The sequence below is a fragment of the Ochotona curzoniae genome, unplaced genomic scaffold, assembly GCF_017591425.1.
Source record: "Ochotona curzoniae isolate NIBS_2020 unplaced genomic scaffold, NIBS_Ocur_1.0 contig_1014, whole genome shotgun sequence".
Taxonomy (NCBI): domain Eukaryota; kingdom Metazoa; phylum Chordata; class Mammalia; order Lagomorpha; family Ochotonidae; genus Ochotona; species Ochotona curzoniae.
In genome coordinates, this window is record NW_024464920.1 from 48798342 (window position 1) to 48821751 (window position 23410).

The 23410-nt window shown below is 56.8% G+C and overlaps 1 protein-coding gene and 1 non-coding gene across 2 annotated transcripts; both read right to left on the reverse strand.

Annotated features, from left to right (window-relative positions):
• Positions 1-919: 919 nt before the first annotated feature.
• On the reverse strand, positions 920-23048 carry RANGAP1 (Ran GTPase activating protein 1). Its single transcript, XM_040986659.1, has 16 exons — positions 22785-23048; positions 20502-20651; positions 19355-19482; positions 18279-18338; positions 16265-16444; positions 11826-11960; positions 10393-10551; positions 9448-9561; positions 8929-9028; positions 8762-8846; positions 7709-7901; positions 6840-6959; positions 5818-5920; positions 3549-3637; positions 3283-3404; positions 920-1845 (listed from the first exon to the last, which is right to left on the reverse strand). The coding sequence occupies exons 2-16, from the start codon at positions 20611-20613 to the stop codon at positions 1776-1778; spliced, it is 1770 nt and encodes a 589-aa protein (XP_040842593.1). The 5' UTR covers positions 20614-20651; positions 22785-23048; the 3' UTR covers positions 920-1775.
• On the reverse strand, positions 15509-15636 carry LOC121164123. Its single transcript, XR_005885028.1, has one exon. It is a non-coding gene; the product is annotated as a small nucleolar RNA SNORA30/SNORA37 family (small nucleolar RNA).
• Positions 23049-23410: the final 362 nt, after the last annotated feature.

The window sequence follows — 23410 nt, forward strand, 5'->3', positions numbered from 1 at the left end:
GGCCTGACTCCCAGCTGGCTGCAGCTCGCAGGGCGTGTAGAGCCGGAGGAAACACCTCATGTCACAGCTGCTCAGCTCTGTCCTCACTCGGGAGCTCAGGAGCCTCGAGCTACGTGGAGAGCAGGGCAGTCAGACGCGTTGGCTCCTGACACCAAGATCCTCCTGCCGAGGGCCCAAGAAGCCAGGCGTGGAGAGCCTGTGGGGAGTGGGCCGAGACCCCAGGACAGAGCCTGCATCTGCATCACTGTGGAGGGAACAGGCAGCCTGTAGGGCCTGGCAAAAAGCCCTTCACCAGGTGAAGACCCGTGGGTAGCCCCACAGCAACCAAGAGCCTCCACCTGTTACAGAGAAGCCGAGAGAATCCTGCTTGCCTCTCAGGTCTGTTCTTCCATCCCTAGCTCTTGCAGGCTGTCCCTTCTTCACTACCCAGTCCTCACAGGCGGCACCTGTGTCCCTGGCAAAAGTGGCAGGTTAAGCTGGCCACACCTCTACCTCCGTGGCATATCATCTCTTGGGCAGGGCAACCTGGCTACTTCCTCAGCCTCCTGCCAACCACGTGGTCCCCAGCCAGTCAGGAAATCATGTCTCCCAGGAAACCTCAGAGTGAACTCTTCTCAGAGGTCCCTAAAGAGACAAGGACTCTCCCTTGTAGCCAGTCATGTGCGCTGGTTTCCCAGCTAGCCTTGTATGGCCTGTGACAGACAGGGTCACTGTGGCCCAAAGGTGGGCAGTGGGTAAGAACAAAGTTCAGGTAGTCCTGACTCAGGCCACTTCTCCACTGGATTCCCCAGAGGAAGCCTCTGCCAGGGTGGGGTTCACTTGCTCAGCCGTGGGGGAAGGTCGCTGCTGGCCTGTGGCCGACAAGGCACACTGCGGCCCTGGAGGACTCCGGGCAATGAAGGATGCTTCGAGGCCTGTGCAGCTGCCACACATGAATTTATTTGTGAAGCTCTAGGCACAGCCCAGACACAGAGCACAAAGGGAAAGCAGACCCCACTCCCACCCCTAGAGGTCCTTTCTGAGATGAACTCGGAGGGGGGCTCCCTTCTCCCTCCCCTACCCAGGTAGGGGGGTCAGGGCTGAGCCCCCAGGCCGGTCACAAGCAATTCCTCAGCCAGGGAGGGACCCATCGGCACAGCTGCAGACCCCTCCAATCCTGGACAGCATGGCATCTGCGCTCTTCCAGTCCAGCTAACATGGAGGCCAGGGCTAGCCCTCTGCTGACCACCTGAGGCCACGTGCTGGCAGGTACTGCTGGGGCTAGTGGTCAGTACAGCAGGTATGGCCCAGGGACCGGGAAGATGGTGATCACATCAGAACCAGGGTTTAGAGACAGAAGGCAGGAGCACCCACTGAGCAAGCAGCCCCCAGCTGGGCAGAGGACAGACCAATTACCTCACAAGGGAAGGGACGGTAGCTCCCCAGCCTTGGGGCAGCCCAGGTGGGAGCTGAAGGTGGGTGGGGTGGGGTGACACAGCCAACAGGGCCCTGAGTGCGAAGCACAGACCAGCAGAGCGCCCTCAAATGGCAGGGAGTTTAATGGCAAAGCAGCCTTCGAGCTCCTTCCCCAGGGATGGGCGCCCCAAGCATGGCAGGGCCCGTCCAGCAGGGAGACACAAGGACCCAGATCCCAACAGGAAGCACACACCTGTACACACAGCACACAGACACACGCACCCGGGGACCCACCCTGCCAGAGTCCTGCCTGAGCGGAGGGCATGCTGCAGCAGAGTTTGTCCCAATCCAGGCCACGGACCGGGAGAGGCTGCTCCAATCTAGACCTTGTGCAGTGTCTGTAGCAGACTGTGGCGGGCAAATGAGCAGGACTCCAGGGCGCTGTTGGGCCTGTGGGAGAGAAGAGCCGGTGAGTGGGTGGGCACCCTGGGGCCCAGGAGCTCAGGCTCCAACCTGGCCCACTTCCCAATAGGGGCAGCCCTGATCATGCCAGATGTGTCTGCTAATTCCCACGATTCAGTCTCTCCTGGATTACACGTGAGGCTGAGAGGACATCAATGCAGCAAGGCCACACAGCTCAGATGTCAGGCAGGAGAGTCCCAGCCGGGTCTGCCACCAGCCGCACCAGCAGTCTCACTGCAGTGGAAGGACTGGGGCTGCCAGGGCTGGGAAAGTTTGGGGGGCAGCCCAGGAGTAGCCCAAGGCCCCCCTGATCCACAGCCCCACAGAGGCAGGTTCAGGAGCCAGCCATGTGGCTGAGCTGTGGATAGTCACCTGGGCAGATGGAGGCTTGCACAAGGACCGAGCGCACAGCCCAGTAAAGGCAGCCTGCACCGAACACCAGGGCAGGACTTCCTTCCTGGGGTCAAGGCCAAGGGCAACACAGAGAATGGGGACAGAGGGAACAGCTCAGTCGGGGTAGGGAAGGAGACAGGCCCAAGCTCGCTCATGGGAGGGTGATTCCACCCTATCTATCTGGTGCTACTGACAACAGTGCCACCTGCTGTGGGAAGGGACAGACCAGGAGGAGCACGCCATGCTGGGGGGCAGGACGGGGGCAAGACACTCATCGCACTGTGGACAGCGGCAGAGGGGCCTAGGGAGGCAGGAGATGGAATACCCAGACACTATGGCAACAAGGAAGTCAGCACAAGTCCTCTTGTTGCTACGACAGGGCCTCCCTGGGCCGTGTTCCCTAAGGCTCCCCATGTCCTGTGCAGCCAGAGGGAGAATTCGTGGCCTGGACCTCACCTGCGCCACATGGCCTCATGGCAACACCCACATGCCTGCAAGGTGCTGGGCTCACGGACGTGTAGCCACTCAGAGCTCTCCTGCAGGCCCAATGGGGAGGGCCTCAGAGAGGGGGCAGTGGACGAGCCTCTTAACCCAAATGGGGGGGCCTGACTCCTTACTACCTGTGACCCCTTGCTATCTATAACTGGCGTCCTGGATCAGGCCAAGGCTCAAGTCTCCAGGAGCTCGGTGGCTCCCATGGCAAGGTGTGGCTCCAGGGAGGGCCTAGGGCCGCAGAGTCCATGATGAGAAGCCCTTCAAGCCCTGGCCACAGTGGGAATGGACAGAACTAGTCCCAGAGACCCTGACAAGCACGGGACCCTCAGATCTGGGCTAAGATACTGGCCTGGTCCCATGCTGTAATGGAACACAAGCACATGTTGTAACCAACGCGGTGCCAATTTCCCATGGGCGAGAGCCATGGCATGGGAATGCCAATCCTGAGCACCTAGGGGTATGAGGGTCCCCATGAGCTCAAGTGGGGCACCAGGTCAGCAGGGCAGGATGGATAAGTATCTACAGGGCCACACTCACTTGGTCATGAATGCCAGCAGCAGGGGGGCCAGATTCTTGGGGAAATAGTCCTGCTGTACCATGTGGTTGAGGGCCATGAGGGGGCCATACAGGTTGGCGATGGCCTTGATCTTGTCTTCACTCTGCAAGGGAACAGAGCCAGACAGGTGACCTCAGAAGTCATCCGAAAGGTCCCGAGCTCTGCCGGTGGTAACCCACCCACATCCCAGAAACCCTAGCACGGCGTGGAGATGCAGGGAGCGGACCACCACTCTTCCAGGCCTCACCTTCAGCAGGCCCATGTGGATGAGCAGCCTGGTGAGAAAGGCATTGGGGTTGAAGGACGAGGAGCTGAAGGCCTTCTTCATGAGGGCATCTGCAGGCAGAAGGAGCAGGGTGCTAGGCATGGGCACAAGGGCATCCCCAGGCTCAGACCTGCCCCATCCCATCAAGAGGTGGACATGGGGGGGCATGAAGGGATACACGGACCAGACTGACCGAGGGGGCAGCTGGGACACCTTGGCTCTGTCCCCCTCCTGGCCTTCTAGGAAAGCATTAACACTGCTAATAGCTGGCAGGAATCCTGGGCTGGGTAATGCCAAATTTAAGTATACCAGTGTGCCAGTATGATTACCTATTTTCTTTTTTTTAAAGATATGTAGGGGGTATAGACCAACAAACCAGCAGGCAGGGTCTGGTGGGACCCATGCACTAGTATGCGTGGACCTTGGATAGGCAACAGAGCCCCAGGCGGACACAGCACACTGCTGGAGGACCAGGATTGGGGATCCGTGGGTGTAGGGGGCTGTGCATCGCTCAGGGAAGTGGGACTGGATACGTGTGGGAGGGAGGACCACTGAGGGAGGTGAGGTGTGACTTCTGGGGAACTTCCACCAACCTAGCTACTGCGCTTACAGGTAATGAGAGAGCCAGGATCAGGTGGGCTAGAGAAGGGAAGCCAGAGGACCTTTTGGAGCCAAACCAATACACCCACCACGTGGGAGACCTGATTTAGGCTGGCTGGTATTGACCACAGCCTACCAGCATACACAAAAGCCACAGAGGGGGGCGGGATTGCTGCCTGGCAGGGCTCAACCATAGAACCCGTCAGTGAGTGTTGGGGCATGGTGTGGACCATGTCAGGCTGGGCCATGACACTAACCAGCACACAGGAGAATTGGGCCTGGGAACAGATTCTGTGGGGGATCATGGGCTCACCCCTGTGGGACTGCCATACCAGTTGTTTTGCTAGAGGGCTGGGGGTGGTGACAGAGGGAGGACCTTGTGGGGACAGTGCTCTCCAAGGCCATGGCCCATGGCTGACCCGGCGCAACAGCGTGGTCCTTCTCACAACAGGCCCTGTCATCTCCACTCTGCCCACCCACCTCTGGGCCACCGCAGCTCAGCTGAGCAGATGGCATACTAAGAAGGAAGGTAACAAACAGGTGCTGGCTGAAGAAAATGCAGAAGACAGAAAGTGGTCATAGGGAAGCTTCAAGAACGACCTAGCAAAAGGCGGGCCTTTGGCACGGAGCTTGCAAGCCCTTAGCTGGCTGCCTCCCCTGTCACAGTACTGGGGACTCTTGGATCTCCTGCTGATGTCACTCTGGGCACAGCAGTATGGCCCTGGCATGGTGCAGCCTCAGGGCCTGCAGATATTTATGGAGTGAACAATCGGATACATAATTACACTTTGTATCTCCTTGTCTTGCAAGCAAGTGATTTTTAAAAAAATACTTATGGGCCCAGCGCAATGCCCTAGTGGAGAAAGTCCTCGCCTTGAACATACCAGGATCCCATATGGGCACCACTTCTAATCCCGGAAGCTCCACTTCCCATCCAGCTCCCTGCTTGTGGCCTGGGAAAGCAGACAGGACGGCCCAAAGCCATGGGACCCTGCACCCGTGTGGGAGACCTGGAAGAAGTTCCTGGTTCCTGGCTTCGGATCGGCATAGCATTGGCCATTGCGCTCACTTGGGGAGTGAATCATCGGACGGAAGATCTTCCTCTCTGTCTCTCCTCCTCTCTGTATATCTGACTTTCCAATAAATAAATAAATCTTTAAAAAAATTTAAAAAAAAAATAAATAAAAACTTTCAAGAGCCTCCTCTGGTTCTCCCTCACTGGTGCAGGGTCCCAAGGCTTTGGGCTGTCCTATGCCATTTTTTCCAGACCATAGCAGGGAGCTGGATGAGAAGTGGAGCAGCCAAAATGCCAGTTCTTGCAAGGGGAGGATTAGCCAATTGAGTCAACGTGCAGGCCCTTGAGTAAATGCTTTAAGATAAAACAGCCTGGGAGAGTAGGGAGCCCAGGCACTCAGGGCCCCAGGTGTGGGAGACAGGCTCACTTCCACTGTCCACCTCCCTGGCCCTGAACTGGACCCCACTGCTCTTTTGTGACCATGGCAAAGGCCTCAGTGCACCCAACTCAGCTACCAAACCCAGGAAGGCACCCAGCGTGCTCCACGGCAGAAGCTGGCAGTCCAGGCCACAGGGGTGTTGAGGCACGCATTGTGCCGGCGGTGGAGCGGAGCCCCTCGGCGCCTGCACACGTTACCTACTGCGTCCTGCACTGCCGTCCTCACTGCAGCTTCATCCTTAAACACAGATGACACCTTCAGGAAGGCGGTCACCAGCTTCTCGGGGTCAGATATGTCTGTCTGAGGAAGCCAGAGACAAGGGCTGGTCAGAGATTCAGAGCCTTGGCACACAGTGAGCACATGGTTTTGGGCAATGACAAGAGACCTTGGCGATCTGTGGCCCCAGGAGTCTCTATCCTGCCCCGGGCCATCGTCTGGAATCCAGCCTGAGCCTGGCTCAGAGCAGGTGCAGAAGGCACAGAAGCCCTGGGGTCTCCTTGTCTCTCAACTCCAGATGTCACAGAGCATGGACAGTGCTCACACAGCCTCGTGCCCCTCACATCAGTGACCGCACAGGCAGTGGAAAGGATGCGCCTGCGCACACACACTGGCCTGCCCTCAAGTGTCCCGTCCACTCATCTGAACCAAGTGTACTGTTTCCTAACCAGGAAAATGATGAACAGGGCTAAGAGAAAATGGAACATGAGGACTTCCACTCTGCCATGTAACAAAGAAGCATAAGAAATCACTGGAAACATGGGCTCTCCAAGCCTCCATTTCCTCATCTACAGAAGGAAGTAACAGGAATTACATTTCCAGGTGCCAAGAGAACTGAATAGAATCACGGGCAGCCAGAGCCCAGGAGAGAACAGAGCTTCAGCACCAACCACAAGACAGCAGCATGGGCGGCCTCCTCGCAGCAAGCCTGGAGCCTCAAGAGGTCCTGGCTGGAAGAGTTTTCTAGATCGGGGCCTGTAAAACCCCCAAAGGAACCGAGGCACAGGCACGCACATGCGGCAGTGCTGGGAACATTCCGCACCCGTCACCACTGGACGTGGCAGCCGGCCCTCCCTGCAGCAAGCACACTCCCCGTGGCACAGACCTCCGCTGGCGGCCCACAGATGTGCTGCACATACGCGTGACCACAGGCGTGTCAGCGCTGTGCTCTCCCTCGTCTCTTCTCGGGCACCTTCAGGCACGGCCAGGCTGGGGTCGTTACCTGCTGGGCAATCAGTGAGGAGCTCTTGGGTCCCAGGCGCAGCAGCTTCTCGGGGGAGGGGAATGCCAGGAAGGTGGTGACGTCTGCAGGGGGCGGGGAGGACAGCACGGGCACTGGTTCCTGAGAGGGGTGGCATGGGGAGTTCTGCTGGGGTCTGCCAAATCCTAGAGCCAGCTGTGCCCGCTCCCACCCCTCACTCCACTCAGTCAAAGCTGCAGGCCTAGACCTCTGCCCACCCAGTTCTCCAAAGGATACAGATGCCACAAATGCTCATCCCAGCAGGGTCCTGATATGTGGGAGCAGAGGCTACCCCCCCACCAGAACTCAAAAAGTTGGTATGGCCAAGTAGATGCTCACTATGAGATGCAACAGAGGAAAGTGAGCCATGACAGGCATGCGGCAGCTCAGGCAGAGCCCCCAGACCCAGTCTGGGCACCTGCTAGAGGTACTCAGCCATGACTTGCCACCTAGCTATGCCCAGAACCCGGGGAGGGCCCCAACTCAGCTGGGCAGATCCTGGTTCAACTCAGCGATGCTTTATATGGGGATCTACAAAAGGTCACGGATAAATGAACTGCAGGGGACGCCACCCTGACAGCATTAGGGCCAGGCAAGGACACCATGTGTGCGTTGTAGTTCTGGTTGGTTTCCAGAATGGGGCCTGACCCTAAGGGTCACCAAGATAACTGGTGGGTCTGAGAAATGAGTGAACGTGCACGGGGATAAGCAGAACACAGCCACACGGCCACCCTGGGCTGACCTCCTCCAGGCCAGAAGCAGCAGTCCTGGCCCCGCCCCCAGGAGGATGCCGTCAGACCTCGTGCTCAGGGGGCCCCAGGGTTCGGATCCTGGCAAGACAAGGAGCGTACCCCGCTGTTGGGGTCCAGGATCTTCCTGGGGGGCGTGGCCGGCTCTTCTCCCTTGCCTGGCTGCTGCTGAGATTCTTCTTCCTCATCTTCCTCTTCCTCCTCTTCCTCCTCCTCCTCCTCTTCTTCCTCTTCCTCCTCTTCCTCTTCCCCATCTTCTTCTTCCTCATCTTCGTCATCATCACCTTCATCATCACTGCAGAAAGCAGCTAGCTAAGGTAACCCCAAGGTAACCCCAGTGACCCCAAGGCTCCAGCCGGACATGAGGGCGTCTGGGTGGGATGGGGGCACTGCTCCTGGGACTGGCAGTCGGCTCACTCTCGACAACGGACAAGCACACAGCCCTTTCGGCAGTCACAGAATAACCAGACCTTGTCCTTGTCCCAAAGAGCTCTCAGTACCCCACGAGATAGGGCACAGGAACAAACTATGGCAGGCTGAGACGCCAAGGCAGCCCCACCGTAATCTCGTGACCACAGGCAGGTCCTGCAGCAGGGAGGCAGAGGTCAGCACTGCTACCTGAGGACAACTGTCCCACCTGCCCTGGACCAGAGCTTCCTAAGGTGCCACCTCAGTTCCTGGCAGCAGCACAAGCCTGGCACTGGGACGTCTACCTGAACGTCCTGGAGTGAAGAGAACCTGCAGTTCACCAGGGAAGGAAGTGGGTACTGCCAGCAAAAACCCATCAATTCCACAGGAGTCAGTGCTCTTGCCACCCCATGGATGTTGCAAACTACAACGCTGCTCGCTCACACCCCAGGCTTCTCCAGCTGTGCCCACCTGCAGCCCCTCACTGCCCTCTGTGCCTGCTGCCATCGCTGGGTCAGGATCGGATCTAACCTCACCTTCAGAGCCGCCCAGGCCCTGCAAAGGGTGCCCACGCTAAGCCCCCGGGCTACTTTGCTGGTGACACAATCACTCCCAGAAACCTTGAGGTCCTGTCCTAACCCTGACCCTTGGACCTGGAAGCCTAAGCAGAGAGCCCGACATGTCCCAGGAGCTACACAAAGGCTAACGTGGCAACACGGGAAGGGGGTGGTCTTTTGGATCTCCCACCTGAGGGACGCCAGCACCTTGGCCATGTTGAAGCTGTCGAGTACCTCCTGCAGCTGCTCACAGCCTTCTTCTCCCAGGGCGTTGCCTGTGCGTGGGAAAGCAGGCTGGTCAGGACAGCGCCGGCACCAGGTGGGCAGGTCGGGGCCCTGGCCGCCCGCCCTGACTACCGTTGAGATCCAGTTTCTCCAGCTCCGTCTTGTCCGCCACGGCCTCAGCCACTGCTATGGCAGCATCTCTCTTGATTTCACAGAATGACAAGTTCAGCTCCTAAAAACCAGAGGTCGTGGTGGAAGCACACAGGAATCTGGGCCAAGAGACAGGTCCCACTAAAACTCCCACTTCCCCAGAGAAAGTAAAGCAGGCTCACCCTCCAGAGCAAGAAAGGAGGCGAGAATAGCAACACCGACAACATGGGGTGCATGTTTCCTGAATCACCTGAAGGTGATTTTCTATAGTAACTCGGGTGCCTGTGTTTTAATGGCTCATCTGTGGCGTCACACGGGCACCACCCATGCCACACCCTCTCTCTGGTTTGACAAGTGAAGGAGACACAGAGCAGAGAGGAAGCAGACACAGAACCACAGGGGCAGAAAGCAGAAGGCACACAAACCCAGGTGCACCCGTCCTCCCATCAGGTCCCCTGGACACCCCCTCATAGTGCAGGGGGTGACCTTCACTGCTGGTACCTTGAGCTTGGGTAGACCGCTGCGCACAGCCTCTGCGATGGCAACGGCAGCCTTGGAGCGTACCAGGCAGTCTCCAAAGTTGATCACCTCCACCTGTCGTAAGGTCTTGAGTGTCTGCAAGGAAAGGGTGTAGGGTGGTGAGAGGCCTGCCACGGTCCCACAGTGTCCCATGCCCTGTCACCACACACTGACCTCCTCTGCATCCTGGTCTGGCTACCTCCACACCTCATTAGCTCTTGTGTCTCCTCCTTGCTGGCCTCCAGGGCCCTAGCTAAATCCCTCCCCCTCCACTGCCCATGTTACAGCCACGACTGTGCCTGGATCACAGATCTGACCACACCACGCCATGCACTGCCTGCCTTCCCCGCTTTCCTCTGACTTATTGGGGAAGGATCCGCGGGGTTAGCAAGGCTACAAAGTCTTGCCTCTCTTCTGTATCTGTGAGACACGTGCAGGCCCTGGCCTTGTCAAGCTGCTTCCTGCTCCAGAATGGAGCCTCTTCCAGGAAGCCCATCCCCCTCCTGGCTCGATCTCCCCTCCTGTATGCCCCATGATGCCTGTGCATGCTTCTGCCAGCAGTCACAGCATCATCTGCTGGGCTGTGCACCCTCCCCACTGGGGCCCTGCCCCTTAGGCAGCCAGTCTCCTTAAAGCCAGGGTCGCACCAAACCCTGCAGTGTGCTCTTGCTACAAAGTCGGGCACTAAACAGAAACCTCTCATGGAACAAACCAATGAGGAAGACACAAGACGGGAGCAGCCTGCTCTGTGCCGTATGGACACAAACATCACAGAGGTGCCCACAGAAGGCCAGGGCTTCCCTGTGACACATTCTCAAGTGTGCTAGGCGCTTGGGAGGACACTGCAGGCGGGCAGCGCAGATCACACAGGCAGCAGCCAGGCCGTACCCCTCTGGGCGATGAGCGGGCCCTGCTACCCCACCTCACCTCGGCCATGGCCAGCCCGCCTTTCTCGGTGAAAGTGTTGTCATTGAGGTTGATGACCCGCAGCAGGGGGTTGATGGCAAAGGCCTGGGAGAGGGCTGTGATGCCAGGGTGGTTGATCCCATTCTGTGGCATGTGGACCTCCTCCAGAGTCCCGATGATCTGTGTAGGTGACAGGGAGAAGAAAATTGGCCCAAGTGCCAGTTACAGCCAGTGGGTGGGAGAACAGCCGCAGAGCCGCTGCCCCAGGGAGGGCGTATCTGCAGGGTTTTCAGGAGATCTTCTCCATGGTCTCAGAAAGGCAGAAGCAGGACCCCCACCAGAGCCGAAATCAGAGAGGCTATGTGACTTGCCCCAGGTTCCACAGCTCTGAACTAGAATGTGTGTGTGACAGAACAAGCTCCCATCTGCTGCGTCCCTCCCCAGATGCATGCAAAAGCCAAGGTTAGGACAGAGTTGAAGCCAGCAGCCAGGATCTTCATCCAAGTCTCCCATGTGAAGTCTCCCATGTGGAAGGCTGAGATTCAACTTCTTGAGTTACCAACACTGCGTCCCAGGGCCCATGGCAGGAGGAGCGGAAGCTGGGACTTAAACCAAGGCCTTCCAACACAGGAGGCAGGCACCGCAGCAAATACACTTTGCACCTGTACCCTCAACCTGGTCCTCTGCATGGGGAGGGCGCTGGGCTCAGGTGGGCAGTCGGTGCTTCCCTGGGCATCCCAGTCACCCTGGCCCCTGACAGCCCATCCCGCTTCCGACCCTGTCTCCTCCGCCTCCGCAGGCTGACTCCTAGATCCTCTCAGGTTGGACCCTTCTCCCTGCGTCTCCAGAACATGAGTCCTCCCATGAGTCCTCCATTCTCAGGGGGTCCCCAACCTGCCCACATTCCTGTCTGCACCTCACTGACCCTGAGTTCACCACGAGAGGCCCACATCCCAGCCACTGCCCCACAGGATGGAACAGGCTGGACACTTGTGGCAGTCTCTAAGCATGGAGTGGGGGCTAGGTCTCAGGCAAACACTAGCAGGCCAAGCTTAGGATAAGGGTTAGTCACCCCAGAGTGCTCCCTTCTCCACTGGGCCCCTCAGGGCTCCCATGGGGTTCCATGTCTCAGGGCAAATGTGATGGGAACTATCTCTGTGGCCTGTGTGAGTTCAGGCCAGGCTAGTCAGCGCCTACACCATCATGAGCTCCCACCGCCCACTGCACAGTCCTTCAGGAAGCTGCCCCCAACTCGCCCAGTGGGGTGGGGTGGGGTGCTGACCCCAAACAGCACGGAGGAATTTGGGGCCCTTGGGGACGAGTGCCCAGGCACAGGGAGGAGAAGGTTTTCAGTGCTGCTTGCTCAACTAGGTGCAGGCACAGGCCTGTGCAGCCAGCACTGCCAGTCCACAAGCCTGGCCCGGCGCCGGGGCAGATGGACAGGGACCACATACCCCGAAAGCTTCTGCCAAGGCAGTGGCCCCATCATTCTCCAGACGGTTTCTGCCAGCCACGAAGATCTTCAGGGCCAGTGGCTTGCCTTGGCCACTGGATTTCCGGTAACACTCTGTCAGAGCTGCAGCCAAAATCTGTGGGGAAAGAGAAGGGGTGCAGGCCATGGGCAGGGCTCTCCTCCCTGAGGAATGGCCACTGCGAGTGTCCCATACACCCCAATGTCACAGATGACATCATCTGCCTCTCAGCTTGTGTTGCCTGGCGTGTGGGGCTCAGCCTCAGGGAGACCACGGCCTCTGTGGGGCTCAGCCTCAGGGAGACCACGGCCTCTGTGGGGCTCAGCCTCAGGGAGACCACGGCCTGAGGGAAATGAAGTCAAGCAACCCTAAGGTCCAGGGGGGGAGGCTCCTGGCAGCCCACTGCACGGTCACAAGTCTACCAGGTGGGACCACTGTCATTGCCAGCGTCCAGCAAAAGCAACGGAGGCCTGGCTGTGGCTCAGAGCCACCTGGGGAACGTAAGAGCAGCACCTGCCAACTGCACAGTGGTGAGTGATCGCATCTACACACAGCAGAGAAACAACAAGGTCTGGCTGTAGACCTTTTCAAAGGTGACACCAGATGTGCTGGCTCACCCCCTTAGCCCTTGTTCCACTGAGGCCACTGTGGGTCAGCTTGGGTTCCTGCAGGGATTCAACTGCCAGAAAGACCCTGGTCTGGAAAGCCCCCAGCCCAGGGCACCCTTAATTCCCATCGTCTAGCACTCATTACAACCTGTGGCCTGCAGGGAACAACGTCTAAAGACCTGTAGGCCTTGCTAAAGCCACTGCATCCCGACACCTGCAGCTCCTGACGCACAGGAAAGAGCCAGCTGAGAGAAGGCGGCGATGGAGAACTGCGGGAGTCTCCCCTCACCCTTGCATCTTCACTTCCCTACACTCCATCAGGGACTGGAAGTACCAAACAGAAAGTTCCAGAAATGACTTTAAATTGCATGCAGTTCTGAGTAGTGGGATTAAATCGCTGCATGTCCCACTCGGTCCTGCTGGGGATGAGAGTCACGCTGCAAACATGGTCCACCTGCTAGTCACTGCAGACGGCTCTGCGGGGTCACAGGGCTTGCTGGTGTCCAAGAAACCCAAAACATCTCCCTTTTAAAAAAAATGTATTCATTACTTGCAAGTCAGAGTTACAGAGAGAGAATCTTCCATCAGCTGGTTTACTCCACAAACGGCTACAACAGCCAAAGCTGCGCCAGTTCAAAGCCAGGAACTCGGAGCTTCTTCCAGGTCGTCCACGTGGGTGCAGTGTCCCAAGGCCTGACCCAACCCTGGTCACTGTGGCCATTTGGGGGATTAACTAGCAATGGAAGACCTCTCTAGATTGCCTTCTTTCATATAAAAATAAATTGTACGGCCCGGCATGATAGCGTAATAATTAAAGTCCTCGCCTTGAATGCACCTGGATCCCATATGGGCGCCGGTTCTGGTCCCGGCGGTCCTGCTTCCCATCCAGCTCCCTGCCTGTGGCCTGGGAAAGCAGTCGAGGATGGCCCAAAGTCTTGGGACCCTGCAACCGCGTGTAGGAGACCCAGAGGAGGCTCCTGGCTCCTGGCTTCGGATAGATTCAGCTCCAGCTGAGGCGGCCGCTTGGGGAGTGAACCTTCGGACGCAAGATCTTTCTCTGTGTCTCTCCTCCTCTCTGTATATCTGACTTTCCAATGAAAATAAATAAATAAATCACACACACACGCAGTGGTGTCAGTGGCATCCCATGTGAGTTCTGGTTTGAATCCTGGCTACTCCACTTCTGATCCAGCTCCCTGCTTATGGCCTATAGAAGCAGCAGAAGGTAGCTTAAGTTCTTGGGTCCCTGCACCCATGAGGCAGAGCGAAACAAGGTCCAGGCTCCTGACTTCACACTGCTCCAGCTCTGGTTGTGGGGCCATTTGGAGAATCATCAGTGGATGGAAGATCTCTATCTCTCCTTCTCTCTGTAACTTTGCATTTCAAATAAAAATAAGATCATTGGAGCCCGGCGTCATAGGCAAGTGGCTAAAGTCCTTGCCTTGCCTGTGCTAGGATCCCTTATGGGTGCCGGTTCATATCCTGGTTGCTCTTACATGCGACGGACCGGCTCGGCCAGGAGCAATCAGTCTGACGGGAGCAGGACCCCGGGAACGGTGGGCAAGGATTCCGCGAGTGACAAACACACACAACTCAGGCAGTTGCATCTGAGTGCATTTTCCAAAAGCAAGGCATCAGCTTATATACAATAGATTATTGCAAAGGGACATTTTCTTTGTTTATTCATGTGGTTACATTTCTACAAACAATTATTCCAGGGAGGTGAGCGGGTCTGTTGAGAAAAGATTGTTCTCTAACAGCTTGGTGACAGACTGCGGTTGCTATTTCTTGTGGACGCAGTTTGGCACCAGCTGCAGTTTTAATCATTAACATTAAGCGGTTAGCTCTCATTGTGTTTTGTGCCTTACATTGGTTTTAATATTAACTTGTCTATATTTCTTAGTTTTTCTTCTTATATGGTTTTTTAAGCTATAGATTTCTACTGTAATCTTCTTTTTAGGAATTTTCAAAAATAGTCCCAAGTAGGTTTATTAACGCAAGTGACCTGATAGTTTTTACCCACACTGCTTGCTGTCCTTGTCCAGTCTCCTGTCAGAAGGCTTCATAGAACTATAAAGGAACATTGAGCCTTTGCCACACATGAACAGTATTATTCCAGACATAAAGATAAGAGCAAAGAGAGCACAGCCAGGAACGCCAAGACCACTAGTGACGCAGCCGAGTCCAGGAGGCATCCTTAAGCTTCCGCCTCGGCCCGGTGATTTCTCACGCAGGCTCCACTGGAGGTGGTGTGACACATTTTTTCTTTTACAAGATTTACTTATTTGAAAGGTATAGTTACAGAGAGGAGAAGGGAAAAGGTGAGAGAGACAGAGTAAGAGAGCTATCTTCCATCTGCTGGTTCACTACCCAAATGAGCCCCAGCAAGCAGAGCCGAGCCTGATGGAAGCCAGGAGCTTCATCCGGGTCTGTCACATGGTACAGGCACCCAAGGACTTGTATCATCTTCCACTTCCTTTTCCACGTCACTAGTAGGGAGCTGGGATCAGAAGTGCAGCAGCTGGAACCCGAACCAGTGCCCACACCAGACACTGGCATTCCAGGGAGCAGCAGCCCCTAACTGTTCTTTTGTTTTTTTCCAATCTCCATCAGCGGCTACAAGCACCCACTGAGGACCTGGAACACTACAGCCCGTGGCTGAGCAGGATTATTTGCAGGTTACGGAGCTGGCCTATGGAGGCAGCCCTGGCACTGGGCCCCAAAGTTCTCTGCTCCCCCAGCACACAGGCCCGCCACCCAGAGTGCGGTCAGATGGGAAGGCCCACGGGCCAACTGGCAACATGACACAACAGACAGGACGTGACAAGAAAGGTGGGACATGCTACAGAGTCCTTGTTCTCCCAGCACACCTTGGCACTCAGGGTGAGGGGCACCTGTTCTCTGTGTAAAGGTAAACGTCATGTGACTTCTGCACAGTCTACTGCCAACATGGGCTGGGAAGAAAGTCTCCCTCCTAGCGGGCAAAGACAAGCACGTGTGCACACACACACAGGCGAAAACAGGACAGAGAAAGAACCTCAGTCAGCCTAAAACAGTCTCTGTACCATTGGATGTCAACTGCCACTGGTACAGTCCAGGGCAAAGATACAACCAAGGGTTTTCTCTCAGCACCAGCTACCAAATCCGAGCCCCACTGCCTCGGGGAGGACCTGTGAAAGTGCTGCGGAGAGGCAGGCTTCTCTAGGGTACTGCAAATGCCCTCTGAAACTTCCCACCTGGAAAACAGCCTTGTGGCTGAGGGCTCAGGCCGTACACGTACCCATACCATCTACGTGATGTGCTCAGCCCCACTTCTCTGAGCCCATCTGCTCATGGGGAGGTGGAGAAGCAACACTCCCCTTTTCAGTGGAGAGAAGCAACATCATACGTCTCAGTCACATCCCCAGCACTCTCCTCACCTTGGTCATAAACGAGAACATGTGGTGTGCCAGTATGTGCGTGTGAGACAGGGACACAGACCACTATGTGCAACGACCAGGCTGACTTGCTGGCAAGACGGGCAGCATCTGAGCATGGCAGCACCTCCCCTCATGTCCAGCTGCTCGGAGAGCCTGACAGGGACAGGGATGCCCACGGCCTGCATCTGCAGAGCCAGAAGGTTGGGGCAAGTACGCAGCCACCTTGCTTCTACGTTGCCAAGCCAACCCAGGAAACTGGGATGGTTGCCTGGCAACCCACCCTCGTCTTCTCTCTCAGCTTCAGATGCTGTCTTGGAGGCCTTTCTCCTTTGAGGACAAGCATGCTGCTGACCACCACAAAGAGCCGGCTCTCCAGCAGCAAACTGGCACCCACCTTGCCACCACCAATGCCCATGCCACAGTTGTTGAGCTTGAGCTCCCGCAGGGTGAAGCAGGTGGGGCTCTTGAGCAGAGCCTCGAAGCCACGTACTCCATCAGGCCCAAACGCGTTGTCACTCAGGTCCAGCTCCACCAGCTGGGCTCCCGCTGTGATGAGTCCCTCCCCTAGGGAGATCTGGGCACAGAGAAAACGCAGGTCATTTTCAGCGTGCTGCTCCTGTACCAGGCTCAGTACACCCTCAAGGACACCCAATGAGAGGGTAGGGGGAAGACAACCCATTTCAGTCCAGAGCTTTCTGTGCCATATACCTAAGACTGGAAACCCTGCAGAGAGCCTGGAGGACTCACAGCCTGGGAGGACTGGGAGGATTGGTTGGTGGCACCAGCCAATCAGCGTGATGGATTACAGCTGCTGCTGCCATAGAGACATGCAGAGACCAAGCATGAAGCAGCAAGCCGAGTGCCACAGCCAGGAGCTGCTGAACTGGAGAAGATGCCATGGGGGCCACAGCCAGCAAGAACCTTCCACGCCAGCTCAGAACTATGGCCCTGTGCCTGACAGCACGAGACTCTGCGGTGGCCAAGGGTCATGGAGGGAGTGTCCTTCAGGCAATCGGGCAGAGGAAGACTGGAGGCTACCAACCCAAGGGAGGACAGGGTGCTAAGGCAGGGAGTAGAGAAGAACCGGGCCTCTTCATGCAAGGTGGGCAGGCCACCGAAACTGGGGGTACCTGGATGTGGAGGGAAGGGACCCTAAGTGGCCTCCAGGAATATAGCAGGTAACTGGCACATGGAGGCAGCCGCCACAAGGCAAGGCCCGGGCCAGATTTGGTAGGACACTGAGCTGTGCTGGAAACCCTTTGGGGACACCAGCATCCCCCGTGGGAGCTGGTTCGCAGAGAGAAGGCTGCAGAAGAATAGAGGAGAAGTGGGCTGGTCAGGCGGCTGACTGGCAGAAATGCCAGCGAGTGGTCCTTCTGCCCACGCCAGGCCTTGGATGTGCTAGTTGTGGCTGTTCCTATCATCTTCATCTCTGATGGCCTTGCCCCGACCGACACCCAGCCCCTCACAGCCACACATCATCACCCGCTGGGTTTCATGTCCTCCCCGATCCCAAATTCTCTTCTCCCCTCTCCACAGACCCATTCTCAGGGCCATGAGTATGGAGACAAAGGCTTCTCCAAGCCTGAGGAAATTCAATGCTGAAGTTGAGGAAAGCTTCTATAGCCGAGGGGAATCCCACTGTGCCACAGACCCAAGGCATTCCTTGAGCTTCCTTTCTACCAAGTACCTAAATGGATTCATTCAACCTGTATTCTAACCCCTTGTCTCACCTTGTCTGGTTTATCCTTCCAGGCCAGGTCCTAATCCCACCAACTCTGAGGCCTCCTCAAACCCTACCTAGGAGCCTTGCTCCAGGACAACACCCCAGTGCATGACACACTGTGCCTGCAGAAGTGAGCTCGGAGCTTGTGTGTGAATGCAGGCCCATGCAGGCTAGAAGACGGGAGGCCCATGGAGGAGCAAGGACACAGACAGGGCAGGAGCCCCCACCCACACCCAGCCCCTCAACAGGGAAATGGAGGACAGAAGCAGAGGGAAGCCAGCCACAAAAAGAACAAAAGCCAACAAGGGAAATGGGGAAGGGAAAGGCCTTAGGACAGGCAAGGACAGCCTGTGGGTATGTGCAGATGCGGGAAGTGAGGGCCCAGGCCTTAGCGTGCAGGGGAGGTGGTGCTAGGAGAGGGCTGTTGTGTGGCAGAGAATCCAGAGTGAGGCAACAACCCCACAGCCCTCTGGGAGGAAGCCCAGGGACCCTTGGACTCAGCCCTGCTGCTCCCATCATCCCTCGCGTTCTCAGCATCCCTCCTGGCAGGACACAGGGGAGATGCAGGCCTTGGATGACTTCACGTCAGACTCCAAGTCACCCAGTGGGCCCAGCTTCTGGAATATGCCCTGCTGGAGGAAGAAGTCACAGGGAGTGCCCAGGGCACCCTGCATCCACTCACCAGTGCTGGCGGGATCTCAGACCTCAGCCTTCCTGTGAACATGTCGCTCCAGTGGCATCGCTGTGGGGATACGGGGGTGGTATTAGCTGGAGACCCTTAGAGCAGGCCCACCACAAAGAAGCCCCTCAAGTAAGCAGTACGTAAATAGCCAAAACTGAGCTGATCCAAAATTAGCAGCCAGAAGCATCTTCTAGCTCTCACATACAGGTGCAGGGTCCGAAGGCTTTGGGCTGTCCTCCACTGCTTTCCCAGGCCACAGGCAGGGAGCTGGATGGGAAGTGGAGCAGTTGGGACACAAACCAGTGCCCATATGGGATCCTGGTACATATAAGGCGAGGACTTCAACCACTAGGCTACATGCACTAGGCCTTTTATTTCTTCTTTTTCTTTTTATAAATCAATGCATATATTAAAAAAATAATACTAAATAAGATACATTTACTTAAAACGCAGAGTTACAGAGAGAGGGAGAGATAGAGAGATCTACCAAGTGCTGATTCACTTCCCAGCTGGCCACAACAGCTGGAGCTGAGCCAGCTGGAAGGAAAGAGTGGGTCTCCCATGTGGGTGGAAACGGCCCAAGCATTTGAGCCATCTTGTATTGCTTTCCCAAGTGTATTTGCAGGGAGCAGGATTGAAAGCGGAACAGCTGGGACTCCAACTGTTGCTAACAAGTGACATCAGCATCAATCCTAGGGAACAAGGACAGCTAACGAGCTATGCTGTACACGCCTAGACACTTCACACGCAGCAGCTTTGGCCACCTCCTGGACCCTTGAGCCTCACGGGTTTGTCAGCACTACCTCTCAAAGGCACCTGCTGGCCAATTTCGGGTCCACACCGCCTCAGTGTTAGACTTACACTGTAACTAAGGCTTGCCCCACAAACCACCTGCACCCCAATACCACCTTGGAGCCTGCTCACTGCCAAAGGACAAGAGGGGCTCAGTAGTGCTGTGTTCTCAAGATCACCAGAGAAGAGCATGTGTCTGGGTAACCATCAACAGGCCAGGAAGGGTGACGTACTCAAAAGCTTAGCATCAGGTGGCCTGGGCCTCCTGGCCCTGCACAACTCACCTTCAACTCTGACTTCTTCTCTAAGGCCTTGGAGATGACCCTGGCCGCTTCCACACCCACCGTGTTGCCCTCCAGGCGCAGAGCCTCCAAGCCATCGAACTCTTCAATCTCTTTAATCACATCTTTGGCTGCAGGAGACCAGAGAACAGAAGTTTAGACTTTGGGGGTCACGATGAGCTGAGGCAACAGAAAGCTCAGCAGCTACTACATCACTCATACACTCCAACACTCCCAGCCCCCTAACCCGCGCTGGCCTGGCTTACGGACAAAAATCAGAAAGGCCCAGAGTCCAGAAGGGTGCATGAATAGGCAGAAGGTTCTGGTGCAATGAATGTAAAACAGGCACACACAAAAGGTCAGGCGTGGGCCTGGCGCAATAGCATAGTGGTTAAAGTCCTCGCCTTGAATGTGCCGGGATCCCATTTGGGCACCGGTTCTAATCCCGGTGGCCCCACTTCCCATCCAGCTCCCTGCCTGTGACCTGGGAAAGCAGTTGGGGACGGCCCAAAGCATTGGGACCCTGCACCCACATGGGAGATCAAGAACAAGCCCCTGGCTCCTGGCTCCGGATCGGCTCAGCTCCAGCCATTGTGGCTGCTTGGGAATAAATCATCAGATAGAAGATGTACCACTCTGTCTTCCCTTCTCTGTATATCTGACTTCTCTGTATATGTGACTTATTGATTTTTTTTTAAATAACAAAGGATAGGTCTGGGGCTGTTTATGACACTCACATCCCATAAGGAGACAAGGAAGGAGCTCCTGGCTCCTGGCTTTCACACTGTGGGAGTAAATCAGCAAGTGGAAAGTCTCTCTCTCTCAGATAATAAAGAAATCTTTTCCAATAATAATAATAATAATTTTTTAAAAGGCTAATTCACTCACATACAATAGGTCAAGGAGTGGGGAGACCCAGCCTGAGCTGCTTGCTGGCTTCCCAATGGAAGACCACGGGCTCTCTTCCTCCAAAAAAAAAAAAAAAAAAACCCCAGCTTCTGGAGATCTCATCTGGGCCAAGATACCTCAAGCATTCTCCTCAACATCTGGTGAACTGGCACTGCGGCGTAACAAGTTAAGCCTCTGCCTGCATCCCATGTGGGCGCTGATTCAAGTCCTGGCTGCTCACTCAGGTGGCACAAGAACTTACCATCTTCTGCGGTGTTGAGTTTGAGACTTTTGCCCTTGAAACTCAGCTGTCCTCCAGCCACCTGTGTCTTGGCCAGGGTCTCTGCAAGCTTGGCAATGTCTTCAGAGGCCATGACGGCCACAAGGGTGGGCTCCCCTGGAGATCTGAAAGCTGAGAAGGCCACGACTGCATTCAGGAGCAGGCCTCTCTGGGGGACTAGTCAGGGCAGACAGAAAGGGACAGCCACCTCCGGGCTAAGTCCATTGAAACCTCTCCCCAGCCAATTCTGCCCCCCAGTCCTCAGCATCTGCCAAGCACAGACCCGCCTCATCATCTTGGCTGCTCTCCGTTTCAGGGTCCCAATCCTGGATGCAGATGGGACCCAGGTCAGCCATCCCAGAGAAAGGCCCCCACACCCACTGGCATGACTCTGGGTGGGCTAGGGGTCAGCCCTCTGCATCTCTGCTCTTAGCCCGAGGCCTCCCGGGCTCCTAGGTAACCATCATCACAATGGACTGCTGTGGTGTCTCTCCCACAACAGCATCCAGAGCCCAGATGTGCGGGACTCCCACTACCACTGAGCTATGAGAGTTCAAGGTGGAGGCCAACCAGGGCTTCTCCCATCAGTGCTGACACTGGCTAAAGACACCCACAGATCGCTTCACTTCCCGGGATGGGCAGGGTGCTAATGCCAGCCCATGGCCAGCTACAAACTGGAGTTCCCACAACCCGGCCCTGGGATCCACCAGACACTCTTGAGTACTTGGGGATACACTTACTATGTTGATTAGTTTGATACAAACAGCCAGATGAAGAAGATACATGTGGTGGCAGCATGCAGACTGGCTGCAGGGCAGGGAGTGCCTTCCCCAGGGACCAGCCTGTGGCTGTGCAGCTACCCCACAGCGCCCAGACTGTGCCCTCGTGGATGTCACAGGGACCACCCGACGGGCACAGCAGATGAACTCAGTGGCGTGCTAACCCTTCAGCACCTCCCCCTTCTCCAGGGGCAGGCAAGGGGCTCTGGGCTGCAACCATCTGTGCCTGCCTGGGTCTCTCACGCGACCCTCACCCTGCAGAGGCTACCCGGGAATTGCCAGCCAGCAATCTCCTCGGGTTACAGAAGGGTGGGCATCGTGGCACAGCCCACTTGTCAAATTTGAGTGGCTGGGAATGAGTCTCGCCTCTGCTTTCCGTCAGGGACCTGCCCCTGTGCCAGGTGATGGCCCAAGTTCTTGGGGCCCTGGCTCTTGTAGGCATTCAGGGAATAAACCAATGAATGGAAAAGCTCTCTCTCTCTCTCTAAATGATCACTTCTCAACCTAAGATTTTGGGAACTCTATGCCTGGCTGAAGGCCCAAGCCACATTTTACACCGTCACAGTTGGGCAAAATGACGAACACCACATCCCGAGAGAAGAAAAGGCAGGCAGCCATGGGACCGAGGGACAGTGACTGAAGGGAGAAGCAGGGGTGCTACCACGAAGTCTCCTACCCCGCTGCTGTCCTCAGATCCTGATCGTGCCGCACAACCCATCCCAGACCTGCTGTTTTCAGCTAACCAGCTTCCCACCTCTCCCCATCTCGCCCCCTCCGCCTCACGGCCGTGTTTTGTCAATATGCCTGCACTACTCTTCTAGGTAAGCCAGTCAGTGACTCATCAAACAAAACAAAACCTTCCCAGCTTGGACCACTCGATCCTGCACACTGCTGAAGGGACCAGGTAGGCTGCAGCAGCTGAAAACAAACTCCTGCCTTCTCAAGCCTGTGTTCTTCACCGGATCCTCAGCATGTGAGACTGGGATCCAAACACACAGGCTGCTGGGCGGATCTGAGGTGGCGCCAGAGTAGGGAAGGAGACGAAAGGCGCTCTCAGGGCCTGGATTGAGGCGCGCCACGAAGGAGGCGGCAGCTGCAAGCTGACAGAGAACGACGCCGGGGGAGAGCCGACAGGAGCATCCTAGAGGGCTTCCCGCCTAACGCGGCGTCCCCCACCCTCACCCACCATTCCACCCGCGGCTCCGGGCGTGGGCTCTTCAAGGCGCCTACCAAATGCCCGGGGAATTCACCTGAGCCCGCCTCGCCCTTCCGGCCTGTGAGGTCAGAAAAATCACGGAAAAAGAGAGGCACCTGCCGGCCTCCCCTCCCCGCTCTCCACGCTAAAAGATCAAGGTCGGCCGGCGGCTCCGCAGGTGCACAAAACACCCACCGCTCCCGCGTCAGCAGCCCGAGGGAACCCCAGGCCCCAGGGAGGGTCCGCGTCCCCCCGAACCACGGTCAGCTGAGGCGAGGGGCCCGACCGTACCGTCAACAGGCGCCGCCGCGTGCGGGGAGCGAGCGGGGAGTCCGCCCGCTGGGGCGGAGACTGACGGACCGACTCCCGGGCCCGGGCGGGCCAGCCGAGCGTCGCCGCCTCAGATCCAGCGGCCCCGATGACCAGGCCACTCGCGTCTGTCTATTCTCCCGGGGAAGAGGCGGGACCGGGAGACACCGAGGATCCTCGTCACTCGCGTCTCCCACACCACCTGCTCTGCACACGGCGGCGGATGATGGCGGAGGAGGAGGATTTTGAAAGCCGGCAGTTTCTTTCCTTTGATTTGATTTGTTCCAGCCCAGACCGGCTTCCCTCAGCCCCGCGCGCGCGCGGCTCCTTGGGTAAGGAAGTCCAGTTCCCCCGTGAGGACGCGGCGGGGCGCGAGCCGCGGACTACCGGTCCCAGAAGGCCACGCGCCCCGAGCACCGGCACCTTCTTCCGGTTCGCTGCCCCCGCCGTCGCGGCTTTCTGGCTCTTTCTCGCGGAGACCACAGGGCCGCCTTGCTTCGGGAGGCTGACAGAGAGACTACAGCTCCCATGATGCCATGCGGGCCGGTCTCTCAGGTCTTTCGGAACGACCCCTCCTCTTTCACGTTCCAGTAGTTTCATTGACAAAG

Coding starts and splice junctions, on each gene's coding strand:
- RANGAP1 (XM_040986659.1), bottom strand. CDS start 20,613: ATGGCCTCTGAAGACATTGCCAAGCTTGCAGAGACCCTGGCCAAGACA. Junction 19,483..20,501: donor ACTCAACACCGCAGAAGATG/GTAAGTTCTTGT, acceptor GGTCTCCTGCAG/CCAAAGATGTGATTAAAGAG. Junction 6,960..7,708: donor TCCTGGACCCCAACAGCGGG/GTACGCTCCTTG, acceptor CACCCCTCTCAG/GAACCAGTGCCCGTGCTGTC.